The sequence below is a fragment of the Balaenoptera acutorostrata genome, chromosome X, assembly GCF_949987535.1.
Source record: "Balaenoptera acutorostrata chromosome X, mBalAcu1.1, whole genome shotgun sequence".
Lineage (NCBI taxonomy): Eukaryota > Metazoa > Chordata > Mammalia > Artiodactyla > Balaenopteridae > Balaenoptera > Balaenoptera acutorostrata.
In genome coordinates, this window is record NC_080085.1 from 104,396,644 (window position 1) to 104,414,219 (window position 17,576).

The 17,576-nt window shown below is 45.4% G+C and overlaps 1 protein-coding gene across 1 annotated transcript in view; it reads left to right on the plus strand.

Moving 5' to 3' along the window:
* Positions 1-299: 299 nt before the first annotated feature.
* Positions 300-17,576, plus strand: part of SLC25A43 (solute carrier family 25 member 43) — a 34,000-nt gene continuing 16,723 nt past the window's right edge. The window contains exons 1-3 of the mRNA XM_057537821.1: positions 300-659; positions 7,102-7,343; positions 10,744-10,916. Of these exons, the coding sequence (XP_057393804.1) occupies positions 385-659; positions 7,102-7,343; positions 10,744-10,916 (690 nt within the window). The 5' untranslated portion in view covers positions 300-384. The remainder of the gene's footprint in view (positions 660-7,101; positions 7,344-10,743; positions 10,917-17,576) is intronic.

Here is a 17,576-nt window from a genome sequence, read left to right on the forward strand (position 1 = left end):
GAGGGGAGAAAGGAGGCAAGGTGGAACGTGGAAAGGAAAAAAGGGGTAAACAAGGCGGTGGGGGGGCACTGAATATTCAGGACGCAAGAAGTGGAGCGGGCTAGGCCTTGAGAGAACGCGGTGACTCTTTCTCAACTGCAAACAGAAACGTACCCGCCGAAGAGCAGACATTAAACCGACGCAGCCTCAGTCCCGAGCCGGCTTCCTCAACCCCGCCCCGGCCCCAGGCCGGCTCGGCCGGGGCGCGGACCTGCTTCCCGTCCGGGCCGCGGGTCCGCCCTACGCCGGGCGGAGCCTGGCCCGCCCCCCGCACCGGAGCCCGGGAGCCCCAGGCCCGAGCCACAAGATCTGCCGGCCGCCCGGGGCTCGGGCCGGGGAAGCGCGATGGCGACTTGGCGGCGGGACGGCCGGCTGACGGGCAGCCAACGGCTGCTGTGCGCGGGGCTGGCGGGGGCGCTCAGCCTCAGCCTCACCGCGCCGCTGGAGCTCGCCACCGTGCTGGCCCAGGTCGGCGTCGTGCGCAGCCGCGCCCGGGGGCCGTGGGGCGTGGGGCTCCGCGTCTGGCGGGCCGAGGGGCCCCGCGCCCTGTGGAAGGGGAACGCGGTGGCCTGCCTGCGCCTCTTCCCCTGCAGCGCCGTTCAACTGGCCGCCTACCGCAAGTAAGAGCCGGGCACGGGCGGCGTGGGCGGGGCCCGGGGCCCGGGAGGCCGCCGCCTGGCGTCCCGCGGCCCGACGCCGCCCGGGTGCACGGAATCCGGCCAGCGGCGCGCCACAGCCCCCTTCCGAAGCGCGCGGGAGCCCCTCGGGCCAGAAGGCAACCTCTCTGGCCTCCAAAGCGCAGTCCCCACCTTTTCCTTTTCACCTTTTCTTGGGATTCCTGCCCCGCCGGGTGCAGTTTTGTGGGGACGCAGCTCTGGCCCAGAGAGGTTGACCGGGTTGGACGGGCGAGGAGGTGGAAGGGGTCCAAAGGAGATTTGGGGGGAAGGAGTGAAGAGATCTCCGGAGAGATGGCCCCTAATCCTTCCCACCATCCGCCAACTTGGAAATTTTGCTTTGGCTGGCTTGGGAGAGAGACCCTTTTGAAGATGCGTGTATGGAAGTGTGTCAGAGCCCCCAGAAGAACGTGCTTGGTAGGGGCACAGGGCCCAATCCACTGCGACAAAAAGGCCACGGAGTTCGGTGCTCCCCACCCCCCCCAAGAAACTGGACTTTAGGGTCCTACAGAGGCTGCAGCTTCCCTTCCCCAAACTGCAAGCAGCTCCAACCTCGCTGCTCCCTGGACTCCTTCTTTGGGCTTTTAACACCTCCCCCCAAAACAGCTGCATTTTAGGAAAATATCTAAAAAGGTAATGCCAGATGACTCTTAAAAGCTTCCTCAAGAACTCAGAGATACTTGCATTTTAACTGGAAACAAAGTCTAAAAGAATGAAGCGGTAATGATGCAAATTCAGGTAGAGGAGATGTTTCTGCAGCTGGGGGGATGTTCCCCGTGTTCCTCATTCGCTGGGCACACTGCCAACTCGGAAGACGCCTTGGCTCAGAATTAGAGAAACACAGCCCACAGTCTTGACCACGTAGGTCGGCCTTGGAGGCTAACAGTCAAAGGATTTTGCCTTTGGCTCTGGGAGGCCAGAGCTGGCAGTCTCACCTGACAGCTGACAAACAAGCCCGATGGAATCTTCCTTATCACTGAGTCCTCGAGGCCAGTGCTCATTTCACCTGTGCCTGGGAATAGAGTTGCCTTCTCTTTCTCTAGGAAGGGAGGGTAGTGAGATCGTGGGTCATTTCTGTCAAGGCTCTCTTTCCTCCCCAGCCCCCTTTCCCTCAGCAACATCTGGCCTGCAGTCTGTAAACAGTTCTCCTCTGAATTTTAATGACTCAGTTTCTCCCCACTTCACTCTGCTCTCCACAAAGTATGGAACTCCTCCTTTGGAATGTGTACCAAGGGGAGGGAAGCAGAACTTCAAAGGCTGGTTTAAGTACTGTGGCTTTGCTGCTAACCATCTAGAATATATACAGTCATCCCTCCGTATCCGGAAGGGCATTGGTTCCAGGACACGCCCCCCCAACCAAAATCCCCAGATGCTCAAATCTCTTGTAGGAAATGGAGTAGTATTTGCATGTAACCTATACAGTCATCCTGTACACTTTAAATCATCTCTAGATTGCTTATAATACCTAATACAATGTAAATACTATGTAAATCGCTGTAAATCAATGTAAGTGCTATGTAAATAGTTGCTGATGTGCAGCAAATTCAAATTTTGCTTTTTGGAACTTTCTGGAATTTTTTTTCCTGAATATTTTCAATCCACAGTTAGTTGTGGAACCCACAGATATGGAGGGCTGACTGCATATCATGGGATTTTTAACAGCTTTACTGAGATATCATCGACATAAAAATTGTATATGTTTAAGGTGTACAACTTGATGTTTTGATATATGTGTACATTGTGAAATGATCACCACGATCAAGCTAATTAACATATCCATCACCTCTACCTAGTTACCATTTTGTGTGTGTGTGTGTGTGTGTGTGTGTGTGTAAATCGTTGGATTTTTACAACACCTGCCTCCTTCCCTGTAAGGTCCACAGGGCACGAAGTATGCCCACTTTACAGATGCACAGTTGGGTTCAGATTGGCCACGCCACTCGTCAGTGACAGAGCTGAGCTCCACCACCTGGCCTTCTGACTCCAATGCTCATGCCCTATTACTTCATGCTGCCTTTCTCTCTGCTTTCATTAAGTGACCATGGTGTGCATGATGCTGGGGACGATGCAAGATGAAAGGGGCATGGTCCCTGTGCCCCAGAGCTTACAGAGCAAAAGAGTAAAACTACTGTGTCCATAGCATGTGATTGCTAAGGATAAAGTGCTATAGCAATTCACACCTCTGATGACGGAGGAGGAGGAGGAGAAGATGTAAAGATGTCACAGTGGAGAAAAACCATCGGAGTTTGGTGTTGGGAGAATGAGTAGGAGTTTTCTGGCAAAGCTGGGGAGAAAGATACTGCAGATAATGCCACAAGCAAAGGCACAGAGGTGGGAAGGCATGCAGCGTGACTGGAGCATAAGGTGTGTCTCTGGCTGTAATGGCAAGTACAGCCAGAAAAGCAGGTTGGAATGAGATCTTGGAGGGCCAGATTAAGGAGTTTGGACTTTACTTGGAATGCAAGGGTAGCTGTGGGGGATTTTTGATGGGAGAGTACTGTGATTACAGCAGTTCAACAGGAATTGTTGTCACCTGGTAGCAGTGGAGGACGGCTAAAGAGGAGGGAGGCTGGGGGGGTGGCAGGACCACCTGTCGCACTAGTCCATGTGGCGGTTGAAGGCACCTGAAATAGGCTGATGACAGTGGGAGTGGAGAAGAGGAGATGTGTGGGAGAGGAAGAACAGACAGTTACCCAGGCTAGGTTTGCTAATAATTTTTTCCTGCAAGATTAGTTTCTTTCTGGAAATTAAAAAGAAATATTTCAGTGATGGACAGCAAAGTGGTTGATTAATCATGGTGCCAGCCTTCCTACATAAAGACAGTACCTTGGGTCCATCATTATACTGATTAATCTCTACCCTCCTGACCATGAATTTGCAAAACAGTTGGTTGGGGGTAATGGTACAGCCTATGATTATGGGTTTGAACTAAGCATAAACCTCCAGAATGTTCAGAAAATGGAGTGGTTCAGTGACTTGTCCACAAACACAATTAACGGCAGAGCTGGAGCTTGAAACCAGGTCTTCTAGCTCCTTAGTGCAGGGCTCTGCCCAACATTGTGATGCTGAAGTGTCTCCTTACTTGGATTTACAGTTAAAAGAATCCACTCAGTAGAGTCTATTAGGAGCTAGGTCCTTGTGCTAAACAAATAAAACCTAACACAATGGATGGCTTTCAAATATATCAAATAGTAGACCCTCACCCAACTTTATGCCACAACTGTTTGTCTAGCTGTAGAAACATTGGTTTGGGTCCCTGAAACTCTGAAATTGTTCATAACCAACACCATTTCCTTATTGTGTAATCGATTCATGAGCTTGTGTTTGGCTGCTAACTTGTGTTAGGTTGAAGTGTTGGCAGTTCTACCTACATACATCCAGGGTGTGTGTAATATCCATGTGCCTGAGAGGACGGGGTTACTGCTGTTCACCAGCTCATCCAGTTTCGCTGGAAGAAGCTCCTGTGCTGTGTGTAGGAGTGGGAGGAAGAGCAGAAAGGGGAACTGCTCCACACAATCAGACGAGCACTTAAGATGTGGGGACCAGGATGATGTAATTGATGGCCCATCAGGGGTGCCCTGCCTTGACTCTGACTGTAAGAGGAACGATTTGTACTCTTTGTCTCTGTATAGTAAAAGTCTGAGAAGAAGGACTTTCTTTGGTGGTTCTTTTAAATTTTGTATATTTGATAGCAAGACCCTACTTTATAAAACAAACTCATACAAGACAGAGCTCCTCTTCCTAGTTCATCAAGTCATTCAGAGAACCAAGGGCCTAATGCCTCTCTTGTTGCCCCTATCAGTCATCTCTTTGGCAGGGCTGTTGAACTCTCTTAAGATCTATGCTGAATGCTAGCGCAGTGTCTGGCACAGTGTGGATGTTCAGTGACTGGGGAATGAATGCATTAATGCCCTGGGAGTGGCGCGCGGGATGGGGAATAAGGAGGAGGTAATGAGAATGAATGGTGTTTCTTTTGGCATTCAAACTCCTGCTTCTTCTAGATTGTTCCCGCTTGCTGCAGACCACCCCCCCAGCCAAGCATTTCCACTTCCTGTCTCCCCTCCCCTGGCTAAGGTTCCCCTGCCACTTGATTGGCCAGGGGAGGGAGGAGGGAGGACCGAGGGAGTGTGCAGGCAGCGAAACCGAGGCAGATGGCCCACTGGTGAATGCCAGCTTAGTTACCTGCATCTTTAAAAGGTTGCTGGTTCACTCAAATGACTGTTTCAGTTGGTGCAGTTAAGGTAGGGTGACAGAATGAAGTCCAGACTTTCCTACAGCTTGAAGGAGATGTTTTTAATCGACCAGTGTTTACTTGGGAGCCAAGGAGCCGTTCTAGAACCCCTTCAGTGGTTTCACCTGAACTCTGGCTCCTCTTATTTATCAGAGAGGGGGCCCTGGCCTGCTGCCAAACTGAAAAAGCAGGAAATACACAACTTCACTGGAGCTTGGAAAGCCAAAGAACTGGGGATGCTCTCATTTTTAAAAAGATACAATACTTTTATTTTAGCCTAGCTCTGTTCACTTTCTTTTTATTCAGATCCTTGCTATCCCTCTCCCTCTTCCCCTCCCCACCCTCCGACAGAAAATATTATTTTTCCTGGTTTCCAAGCCCTTTTTTTTATTTTGTCCTCATCAGCAAGAATGAGTAAAATTCCTTTGCTTCCTGGCCAGGGAACGTGCACCATGTAAAAGTCCCCTTAGAACAATTTCTGCCGAGGTAGGCCCTCATGACTGGGGATGCACTGCTTCCAGAAAGAGGGATTGTAACAGAGTGGCTTTCTATTCTGCATTTAGAAAAGTCCACCCAAAGCCATTTTTTTACTAAATTGTGAAACTGCAGAGAAACACAAAGAATAGTCTAGCAAACATTCATATACCCACCATGCAGAATTGACAGCATGAAAGATAGTTTAAAAGATACTTCAAGTATCTTTTTTTTACACAAGAAATAAAATATTACAGATAAAGCTGAAGTCCCCTTCATTCTCATTCCCATCCCATCCACTCTCCACCTTCCTGGAGGGGTCTATTTTATACTTTTTTATATGTATCTATATCTATCCATGATTAGTATAATATATGGTTTTGTGGATGTGTTTCTTAATTTAAATGTAGTCAGCCCTCTGTATCTTCGGGTCCTGCATCCATGGAGTCAACCAACCACAGATTGGAAATATTTGGGGGAAAAAATTCCAGAAAGTTCCAAACAGTAAAACTTGAATTTGCCACACTCCAGCAACTAGTTACATAGCATTTACATTGTACTAGGGATTATAAGTAATCTAGAGATGATTTAAAGTATACGAGAGGACAAATAGTATACCATTTTATATGAGCAACTTGAGCATCTGCAGATTTTGGTATCCGTATGGGGTCCTGAAACCTGTGGATATACAGAGATGGCTGCAAATGGTTATCATACACCATAGGTCACTCTACAACTTGCTATTTTCACTCAACTTTATGCTTTTACGATTTATCCATGTAAATACATAGTTCTAAGCACATTCATTTTAACTAAAGTATCATTGTATCACTGTTCTACAATTTATCCATTCCCCTACAGATGGACATTTAGATGGTTCGATTTCACTTACAAACAACGCTGTATGTGTCTTCATATGTTCCCGTGCAAGAGTTTCTCTAGGATATACACCTAGAAATGGAATTGCTGGGGTGAAAGTAGGCATTTTTCCAATTTTACTAGATACTGCAAAGTGACCTACCAATTTACATTTCTCACAGCAGTGGGTGAGCGTTCCTGTTTCCACACTTTCTCACCATCACTTGATGTTATCAGACTTTTTAATCTTTGCCAGTCTGCTGGTTGAGAAGTGGTATTGTGTTATTGTTTTTATTTGTTATTTCCCTGACGGTGGGGTGGCACATCTTCTCTTATAATTATTAAACCAATATATTTTTTAAAACTCAATTACTGGGGATGCTCAAAGTCATCGTTTCAAGCAATTTCATTTACGTTGCAACAGAATCAAAGGAGCATGTTCCAGTTCCGTATTTACCAAGTATTTCTGTTCATTTACACCCCACAGGCAAGCCAGGGTTGACAGTTATGCAGATAAAAGGGGGAAATGCTTGAAATGAAGTGAGGACTTAGGGTAGATAGAAATAAGAGGGTTAGGTATCTCTTCCTTATAGCTGTTATATAAATTATAACAGCTAATTTTATATAATTAGAATCATAGTCATCAATATGAACATAATTGAATGTGTAGAATTGAATGTGTTATTCATTAATCCTAATACATTAGTAATTTTCATTTTGTAAAGCACTTTCAAATGCAGGGAAATTTTGCAATAAGTAGCATCGAGCACTCTAGCACAATCCATGGCTGATTCCCTTGGACTTTTTCTCCCTATTTTCTCCCAGGTTTGTTGTGCTGTTCACGGATGACCTGGGACACATCTCCCAGTGGAGGTCCATCATGGCTGGGAGTCTTGCGGGCATGGTTTCCACCATCGTGACATATCCTACAGACCTCATCAAAACCCGGTTAATTGTGCAGAACATGCTGGAACCATCTTACAGGGGGATCCTCCATGCTTTTTCTACTATTTATCAACAGGAAGGGTTCCTGGCCCTTTATCGAGGGGTGTCCCTTACTATTTTAGGTAAGATGGAACTTTTCACCTTGCCCAAGAAAAGACTGTGTTCTTTGATACATGCAAATGACTTGTATACCTTTGTTGGTAACCAGTTAAATCCATTTTATTGAGTTCAAGGGATATATATATGAATGTATTGTATACCTTTGTTTGTAACCAGTTAAATCCATTTAACCGAGTTCAAGGTCATATGGATTCAATCCACACAGAGTCGATTAGCTTCATTCTGTTCCATAGCCATACACCCCACTCCTAACTCTGGTCTGTTATATCCCAGGGAGGGAGTAGGACAGAGTGCATGTGGCTCAGCACAAATTGATAGGAAGACAGTCCCACACACTCCCCATCTGACTGCAGGAAAGAGTCTCTGTGTGCATCGGTACACGTATGAGCACAACCAGGGTAGCAACTGTAGCTTCTGTGGTCTTTGGAACCTTTGCCAGGGCTACACGTGCACAGGTCACCAGGACCCCCAATTGCCAATCCAGTAGACTTTTGCCTTTTATCTGACCTTTGTTGCAGCATTTGATGAGATCGATCACTCTATTCTGGAAACTTGGCTTCTAGGACCCCACTGTCTCCTAGATGTCTTTCCCACCTCTCTGCAGCTCTTTCTTATCTGGCTCATCTGACGATGCCAGCCCCCTGTGTGTCACTATCCCCCAGCTCCTGCCTTAGCTTTCTTCTCACCCTCCATACCCGCCCTGGGTGGCCTCATCTAAGCCAGTGGCTTGAACAAGCATCATTATACTCTAATGACTCCCAATCTCATCTCTATAATAACAATGACTAACATCTAGTGCAGTTTACTATGTGCCAGGCACTGTGCTAAATGGTTTGCATACAGTTCCTCATTTAAGCCTCATTTTACAGATGAAATAGATGCTTGGGGAAGCTAAGTGACTTGCCCAAGGTCACAGATAGAAAGTGGAAGAATCTAGCAATATAACCCCAGAGCCCTCTCTCTTAACCACTGACTACTACCACTTCCCAATGGCAGTACAAATGCCTGCTATTGGACACCCTCACTTGATGCTCCCTTGGCTCACTGAAGTCAAGAGTAAACCTGATGGCCTCGTTAGTCGCACACCTGCCCCCCTCCTGTGTTCCCTAATGAACGAGACCACCTTTCTTTCACCCAGTGGCCCAAGCCAGAAGAAACCTAGAATCACTTCAACTCCTCTCACTCCACGCCCACTTCAGCCACAAGTGTTGTCAATTTCACCTCTTTTAACTCTCAAGTCTGCCCCCTTCTCCATCCCCATCTTTTCTGCCATAGGTCACACTCTCATCATCATCTTTCCTGCAGACACTTATGAGAGGCTCCTACCTAGTCCCAGTCTTGGGTCTCTGCTGCCCTAGTCCGCCCTGTGCCCTGCTGCCAGGGTGTGATGATCTTTCTAAGTGCAAGTTGATCATTTCACCAACCTCTTTCCACTGCCCTCCTTAAAAGCCTTCACTGACTCCTGTGAGCTACAGGGAAAAGCCCAGATTCCTTGTGGCATACTAGATCCTTCAGACCTGGCCCTGCCAGCCCCTCCTACCTCATCTCCTGTCACGTTCTACCTGTACTCCTGCTTTGGCCATCTAGAAATACTTGCATTTCTTGGAAATACCACTCTCTTTGTACATGCTGTTCCCTCTGCCTGCTCTCCCAATGTCTGATGAACTCCTACTCATTCCTCAACACCCAGTTGAAAAGTTCTCTCTTCTGTGAAGTCCTTCTTGATTCCCCCAGGCAAAATTAATCCCTCTGATCCTTGTGTACCTAAAGCACTTTGTATAGCCCCCTTACTATGGCATATGTCATCTGTCTGTCTCTCCCACTAGGTGGTGAGCATCTCCAGGAATTAGCCTACTTACACCTCTGTATATTCCTGGCACCTGGCATAGGGCACATCACATAGCATAAACTCCACAGATGTTTTCTGAATGAAGGAAAATGTAGGGTTGGTGCGTCATTTTTAATGTGTTTATTAAATAAATATTACATTTTTCTAAAGATGAGCAACCCCACTAGTGTTAGCCCCTCTTTTAAATCTCATTTTGAGGGAGAAATTTAGTCCCTGTGTAAATTTCAGATTGCTCCCAAAGTTTCTGGAAGTTTCAAAGTGCCAACTACTGCACTACTTGCTCACCATCTTTTCCTAGAAAGGTGAGGCTGCCATAAGGTGCAGGGTACCCACTGGGCCCTGATATGGCCACATCATTCCCAGGGGCAAGGGCAAGTAACCTTCCTCACCACTACTATCTCACTCTTCAGGTTTCACAGAACGTTTCCTTCTCAGCTGGAGATCAGTTCCCCCCTAGTCTCCAAAACTTAAGTACCGCCCACTAACTTTTTTTTCATGGGAGTGATTTTTTCCCCAACACTCTATTTTTTAAAATTCAAACACCCAGAAAAGTTAAGAGAATTGGAAACAGCCTGGATAAACAACAAGGTCCTATTGTATAGCACAGGGAACTAATTCAATATCCTGTAAAAAACCATAATGGAAATGAATATGAAAAAGAATATATATGTATCACTGAATCACTTTTCTGTACACCAGAAACTAACACAACATTGTAAATCAACTATACTCCAATAAAATAAATTTTTAAAAAAAGAATTGGAGGGGCTTCCCTGGTGGCGCAGTGGTTGAGAATCCGTCTGACAATGCAGGGGACACGGATTCGAGCCCTGGTCCGGGTAGATCCCACATGCCACGGAGCAACTAAGCCCCTGCGCCACAACTACTGAGCCTGCACTCTAGAGCCTGCGAGCCACAACTACTGAAGCCTGTGTGCCTAGAGCCCATGCTCCGCAACAAGGGAAGCCACCGCAATGAGAAGCCCGCGCACCACAACGAAGAGTAGCCCCTGCTCGCCGCAACTAGAGAAAAGCCCGCAAGCAGCAACAAAGACCCAACACAGCCAAAAATAAATAAATAAATTAATTAATTTTAAAAAAATTGGAAACACCCATATACCCACCATACACCAGCTCCTTCAATTAATGTTTTGCTTTATCTGTCCCTCTAACCATTCATCAGTCATATATTTTTTGATGATTTCCATGTAAGTTGCAAACATCAATACACTTCACCCCTCAACCCTTCAACATGCATACCATTAACTAGAGTTCAATATTTGTTTATGGCTCTTTTAAAAGTAAAATCGACATAGAGTACACAAATATTTAGGGAATCTTTTGATACATGCATTTTGATCAATGACACAACCCGTATCAAAATATAGCACATTATCATCACCCAAGAAAGTGCCTGCTGCTTCGGTTGGAGTGACTTGTTTAACAAGCCCAGAGCCGGTCCTGTTTACTTTCCCTGGATTCCCCACAGGCATTTATGTTCTCAAGCCAGTGTTTCCTGAGACATCACAGCCTCTCCCTGGCCTTGTTTTTCAGGTGCTCTCCCTTTCTCTGCTGGCTCCCTTCTAGTTTACATGAACCTGGAGAAAATCTGGAATGGACCCCGAGATCGGTTATCTCTCCTCCAGAACTTTGCCAATGTCTGCCTGGCTGCCGCAGTGACCCAGACACTCTCCTTTCCCTTCGACACGGTGAAGAGAAAGATGCAGGTGAAGAGTTATGTTTGGGAGGGTTTGTGAGTATGTGGGAGGGATGGCTTGCAGTGTTTGTGGGTGGGTAACAACAGCAAAGAACATGGAGCCTGAGCGATGCCAGGTTTCCAAGGAGCCCATGACTGCTCATACAAACATCCTGCAAACCCTCACTCCGTGGCATTTCTGCTGCTAACCTCAGGGCAATGGACTCGAGCCCAAGCCGCCTCCCCATTCCCATCCTCTGCTTTTTTAGGTCTTTTATAAAGCGCTTTTCTTTCCTCTCTTCATAGCTGCCACCGCCCGTTACATCAAGGCGGCCTCCACAGCGAGGACAGGGCACCCTTGCCTTCATAGCCTGTCCTTACTTCAGTGAAACAGACTGGAAAGAACCAAAATAAGCCAGGAACTATCAATAGCAAGGGGCCAGTAGTCCCTGATTCCCCTGCTGAGGAAGTAACTGCATTTGAAATGGGCCGGTGTCTTAGTGGGATTGGCCCTGCATTTTCCTAATTGTTACCTAGGAAAACTCACAGTTTCTCTACAGACCACAGAGACAAAAGCCTGATATCTGAGGTCTCAAAGAGAGGAATTGGCTTAGCCTAGAATCAGCCAATTTTGATCAAAGAAAAATCAGAGTAGTCCAAGTAAGGTTGGGGTTACAGGCAGATCCACACAGGGCAGGGGTGGGAGTCGGTGGACTCAGAATCAAGCAAGGCTTCGCATCTGCCCTGAACCCTGCTCACTCTCCGCCAGCCTCCCTCCAGACTCCATATCCACAGGCTTGCCTGCCTCCCTGGCCTCTTCCAGGCAAATCTTGATTTATACAATCGATGTATTCCTGAAGAGCTGCTTGGATATTAACTTGGGGGAGTTGAATCCAATTGTAAATGATCAGTCCCCGCTGAGTTTGTTTTTCCCCAGGTCTCTAACTTGTCCCTCTGCTATCTCAGTGGCCCCCGGCTTCCCCACGTGGTTTTCTTGGCCAGGCCAGGCCAGGCCTCACTTACCTCAGCACTAAAAAGCCTGAAAGTACTTATCTCAACCTATAAAGAAAAGCTGCCTTCAGAACAATACATATCACAATTACACCCAATTCTGCTGCTCCAATCCATCAAACTTTTCATCTGTCTGGGTTGTGTTCCTTTCCTATCCTTTGTCCAAACACATTTTTTAAATTGTCACGTTATTGTAATTTTAACGTAGATGCAAGTTTAAAGCCTGCTTAGTGTGTGCTTATTTATAAAAGCCATTATTCCTCATTTCAAGAGTAATGTACATACACTTAAAGATGGTTAAAATGGTCAATTTTATGTTGTGTGTTTTATTTTACCACAATTAAAAAAAAAGGAATGCACATAGATTATAGAAAATTTGGGAAATACAGAAAAATACAAAAAAGAAAATAATAATTACCTCTAAGCCCAACACCTATGCATTATAATGATTAATAGTTTTACTTCTGTGTATGTTCATATGTGTATGCATATGTGTGTGTGCATAAATGTAAGTATATAATATATGCATATGGAAAGTTATTTTTCACAAAATTGCATTCCTACTGTATATAAAGATTAATATCTGTTTTTTTCACTTATTTTATAATGGATAGTGCCTCGGGCCATCAAATATTAAGAGCATCTTTTCTAATTATCACATATATTCCACCATATGGATGTGCCATAACTTAAAAAAAAAAACAAACAGATTTATTCTCTCAAAGTTCCGGAGGCTAGAAGTTTAATATCAAAGTGTTGGCAGGGCCATGCCCCTTTTGAAGGCTCTGGGGGAGGATTCTTCCTTGTCTCTGCCAGCTTCTGGTAGCCCTAAGCATTCCTTGGTTTGTGGCAATACAACTTCAATCTCTGGCTCCATCGTGCCATAAATAACAATTTTTGTTTTTTAATATTCAGGCTGTTTCTAATTCTTCAGTATGATAACACCACAGTGAAAGCCCTTGTATTTTTTCACATTTGTGATGATTCCCTTTAGCTGTATTCCTAGAAATACAGGCCACAAGATAAAAATAATTCTAAGGCTCTTAATGAAGTTTGCACCCCAGAAAGGCTGTAAGTTTACGCCTGCACCAGCAGTGAGTGGGGTGGTTCATCTCAACTCCCATCAACAGTAATGACTATCACTTTCTAAATCCTTGTCAACCTAATAATAGCTGAAAAATGCTGGCACATTACTTTAATTTGAATTTCATTGATTACAAGCAAATTGTATGTTTTTCATATATCAATTTGTCCTTTGTATTTCTTTGTAAATTTTCTGTGTCCATTGCCTATTTTTCTAGGCTATTCAGCTTTTTTTACTAATTGGTAAGAAGTCTTTATATGTTAAAGATATTAACCCTTTGTCATACACTGCATGCATTTTTCCCAGTTTGACAGTTGGCTTCTAATACTGTTTATGTTGTTATTATACATATTTTTAAATTTTTATGCAAATATATATATATATATATTACTATTTTTTGGTTTCTAACTTTGCTCTTCTGTGTAAAAGGCCTACCTCGTCCCACAATCATATGACTATTCACTTATATAGTTCTTTAAATATTTTTGTTGTAATTTTTACACTTATCACCTTATTTAGAATTTACCTGAGGTATGATGTGAGGTAATCATCTGACTTTTAAAAAAAAATAGTTTACCAATTGTTTAAGCACCATTTTTGGAATACTCTCTTTTCCCCACTACTCCGTGCTGCGACTTTTACCACATCCTAGATATTTGTATATGTTCTAGGGTCTGTCTTGGGGCTGTGTATTCTGAGCTGTAGATTTGTCAGCCTGTCCTCGTGCCAGTGCCACACTATTTCAATGCCTATAGCTTCATAATACCTTGTAATGTCTGACAGAGCATCTACCCCCTCACCACTCTTCTTTTCAACATTTCCTTGATTATTCTCAGTCATTTGTTCTTCCTGATGAACTTTAGAACTACCTTGTGATTATGACTGGAGTTATGTTCAACCTATATACTTGGAATAATTTATGTAAAATATTCTATCTTTATTCAGGAATACTGTATATCTCTCCTATAGCTTCAGTCTTCTTTCTTTACATTGAACCATATGACATTGCCAACATCCTACCTTTTTGACATACCCAAAGGGCAACTTCATATGGTTAACTCTTATAAAAGTTGATTTCTTCATATGATAATTATGCTCTTTCTAAAAAAGATAGCTTCTTAAAAAAAAATCCAGGGTGAGGTTGAGTGGGAAGGAGGTATGATATACTACAAGCTTTTTATTCTTTTTTTTTTAACATCCTGGCCCTAGGAATTTATCTTCCTGTCAGGAGTGAGAATGGGCTCTCGCTGGTTGGCCATCAGAAGATGGATGAAACTAAGGCTGCTTATATCACTGGCTTCCATGCTTTGAGGATTGCTTTTTGAAATAGTAGAGCCAGAGGCGTCTCGCCAGCACTTTCTGGCACCTCTTATAATTTAGTGTTCCTTATGCAGAGTTCAAGGTTTAGTGAGCTCACTTCCTCCCCATAGCAAGCCTGCTCAAACCCAGGGCTTTGAGCCTGGGGGTTGGAGCAGTCAGTGAGAAAGGGTAAGAGTCTAGGACCAACTCCGGTGTGTGGGTTTTTTCCCTACACCAAGGAAGTCTCCAACGGCAGCTGAGTGTCCTACAGTTCCACTCAACTCGGACACTCTCTACTCAGAGACAGCATCAGATTCCACAGGCCAAGGGCTCAGTCCCCCAAGACTGCCCCCCCACTTCAAATGCCGGTGTCAAGTCCAGGTTGTCACCTGTGCTTCTGAAGTATAAATTAGAGGTTCCCACAGCCCCATCCTTGGATTCAATTAATTTGCTAGAGTGGCTCACAGAACTCAGGAAACCAGTTGACTCACTAGATTACTGGCAACCAGGCCCCATCCTTAGGTGCTTTCCAAAAGTCACTGCATTAACATAAACTCAGGCGTGGTTCAAAGGGGTTTGTTATGAATATCAAGGCACCTTTATTGCTCTCTTCACTTAGGTAATGTCAAGGATTATAGGAGCTCTATGCCAGAAATGGGGACGAAGACCAAGTATATATTTCTTATTATACATCACAATATCACAAAGGGTTTCAGATGAAATTCAGTGACATCTAAATGTGAGGGTGGAGGTTTCAGTCTTCTCCGTAAACTTTTAGCTTTCCTTTTTCCACCTGAGAGCTAGAACAATGACCTCTTATGGGGTAATCTAGCCACCACTACATTCTACTCTAGAATATACACCTACCACAACAATATGCTGTACACTAGAAGTGGGTATTTGGGGGTAAATTTGATCATATTTTCCCTTGTATGGAAGCCTTATGCATAATGCATACACAGAGCTTCAACAAGAAGCTTTCAAATAAGTGCAAAGTCATGATGGTTGTAAAAAAACCCAAAAAAACCCAAAGAGGCAATTGAATGGTTTTCACAAAATATTATCAGCATCCAGTTACGAATGACAACATAAATGTCATCCAAAGATACGGGAAGCGAAATCTTACGGTTGCGATCAAAGTGTTATTTTACAGGAGTTAATAAACACTAATACCTTGTCCCGCCTACTTAAAAAAAATTAACTCCCCAAAACAGAACCACAGGCTGCTTTTAAATGCAAACATGCGTTGCTTTCTCTGGCCATTAGATGTCGCTGCAGTAACGGAGCTTATCTGAGCACTACCTGAGGGTATGGGAGCCTTGCAGCTGGTGATCACCGACTAGTTAACAACCCCCTAATCCCTGCTCAAAATACATCTTCAGTTCGGAGAGTAAGGAACCTAGAAACAACAGGCTAACCCTAAATTCTGTTGTGGCTGTTGTTTGTTCCTGCAGAGCACTCAATGCAACTTCTCCAAGAAGAGAGAGCTTTAATAACAGTCTCCCCCCACCGCCCGTGGGAGCAGGCAGGGTTTGCCCGCAGAATTTATAAGGAGAGAGCTTTGCGGGGCAGCCGGGCTGCTCTGACCCGAACACACTTAATGGTAACATTTGCATTCCATCGGCTTTCCTCCTCACACTGTCCATCAGGAAGCAAATCAATGTCAGGTGTCTGTTAGATAACAAGCTGGACAGGGAATTTCCTGAACCCCCATACCGACTGGCCACTTTGTCTGAATGTCTCATTCTCCTTATGTATGCTTTATCCAGACACACACAAAATCTGTCCGTTTAATGCCGCATCGGGTTGGAAGTCTCTTGAACACTAATGACAGTAATCATAAGTCTTGTTTAACCAGCTGAGCCCTTCCTTCACCGTGCTTACACTCATTTTATTCCTTTTTCTTTTTCTCACCCCGGCTCCTGGCTGGCATGCTAGAGACTGGAGAGGTAAATAAATTATGCATGTGCATGTCTTGATGGGATGGTTTCTGGTGGGAAGGGGGTGAGTCAGCCCTGCGCACAGATAGGATGAGGTGCCCCCATACCTGGGGCGCTTTCATGGCCCCCAAGACCACCCTGCCTGAAATGCCCTTGGCCACACTTCAGCACATTTCAGCTCAAGCTCTTCTAGGTATATACCCAGCCTTTCCACTTTTGTCTCTCCCACACCTGGCCCTGAGCTTGGGACCAAAGAGGCTGGCAGCACTTAGTGTATTGAGAGGACAAGTAGAACAGTAAAATACTGATGGAGATTAGTTTGTCTGATGAATCTGTGGGCTCTCCATAAGGACCAGGGAGTCCTGAGCAAATGGTTCTCTGGACAGTTCATGTGGAAAAAAAAGAGGAAGATAAGCTGCCCAGAAAATCCAGGGAGCAGCTGAGAAGGTGGAGCTTTGGAATCTGGTGGGCCTTCTGAGAGGATCAGGAGGGAGGCACCAGGCACAAGCTCAGTCTCCCGCAACTCTGCCTGACCCCCCTCCCTGCAGCCCGTATTAGGTGTCTCTGTTTCATTAAACATAAAACCAAGTGTTAGCCTGTTGCTTTCTACCCAGGGGACTTCGACCCCATCAGGGCTCACAAGGCAAGCAGGATTAGGCCAGGTCAGCATTTGAACTGAAAGCACATAAGATGAAGGACAGAGGTAGTATCCAAGGGGCACAGCTGACTGAGCAGAAAAGGCACGGTCCCTGAGTGAAGAGAGGGCCCCAGCTGTTCAGACAGATGCTTGAACCTGCCTGAGATGCTGAACTGCGCACGTAGCTTCATCCATTCCCGCCAGGTCGCCCCGCCCCTCTCGTGGTTCCTCCTGCTCAGATCCACATCCTCAGCCCTGAGCCACATTTCCCGAGCCCTGGTCCCACACTTCTCACTGTTTGCCGGACGCTGCCATTTGGCTGTCACCTCTCCAGGGTCACCTCTAAGTATGTATCAAACTGTCTTCCCAAGGTTCTGCATTTCAGTGCTGTCATTCCCCCAGCCACCCAGGCTGCAGACCCGGAAGTTGTCTTTGACTCTTTCTCTTCCCCCTCCCCCAATCAACCTTGAACCCAGTTGGGTCTTCATTCCTAACGCTCCCACGTTGGTCTTTCTTTTTGTCACTGTCACTGCCCTAATCTAGGACCTTATCAGCTCATACCTAGGCTACTGCAGTAATCCTCTAATTGGTCTCAGGATTAACTCTGAAACTGATCATAAGCATTGGGTACTAATGTACCAGGCACTGTGCTAAGGGCTTTATGCTCATTATCTCATTTAATCCTGGCAACAAACCTGCCAGGTGGGCGCTGTGCTTATC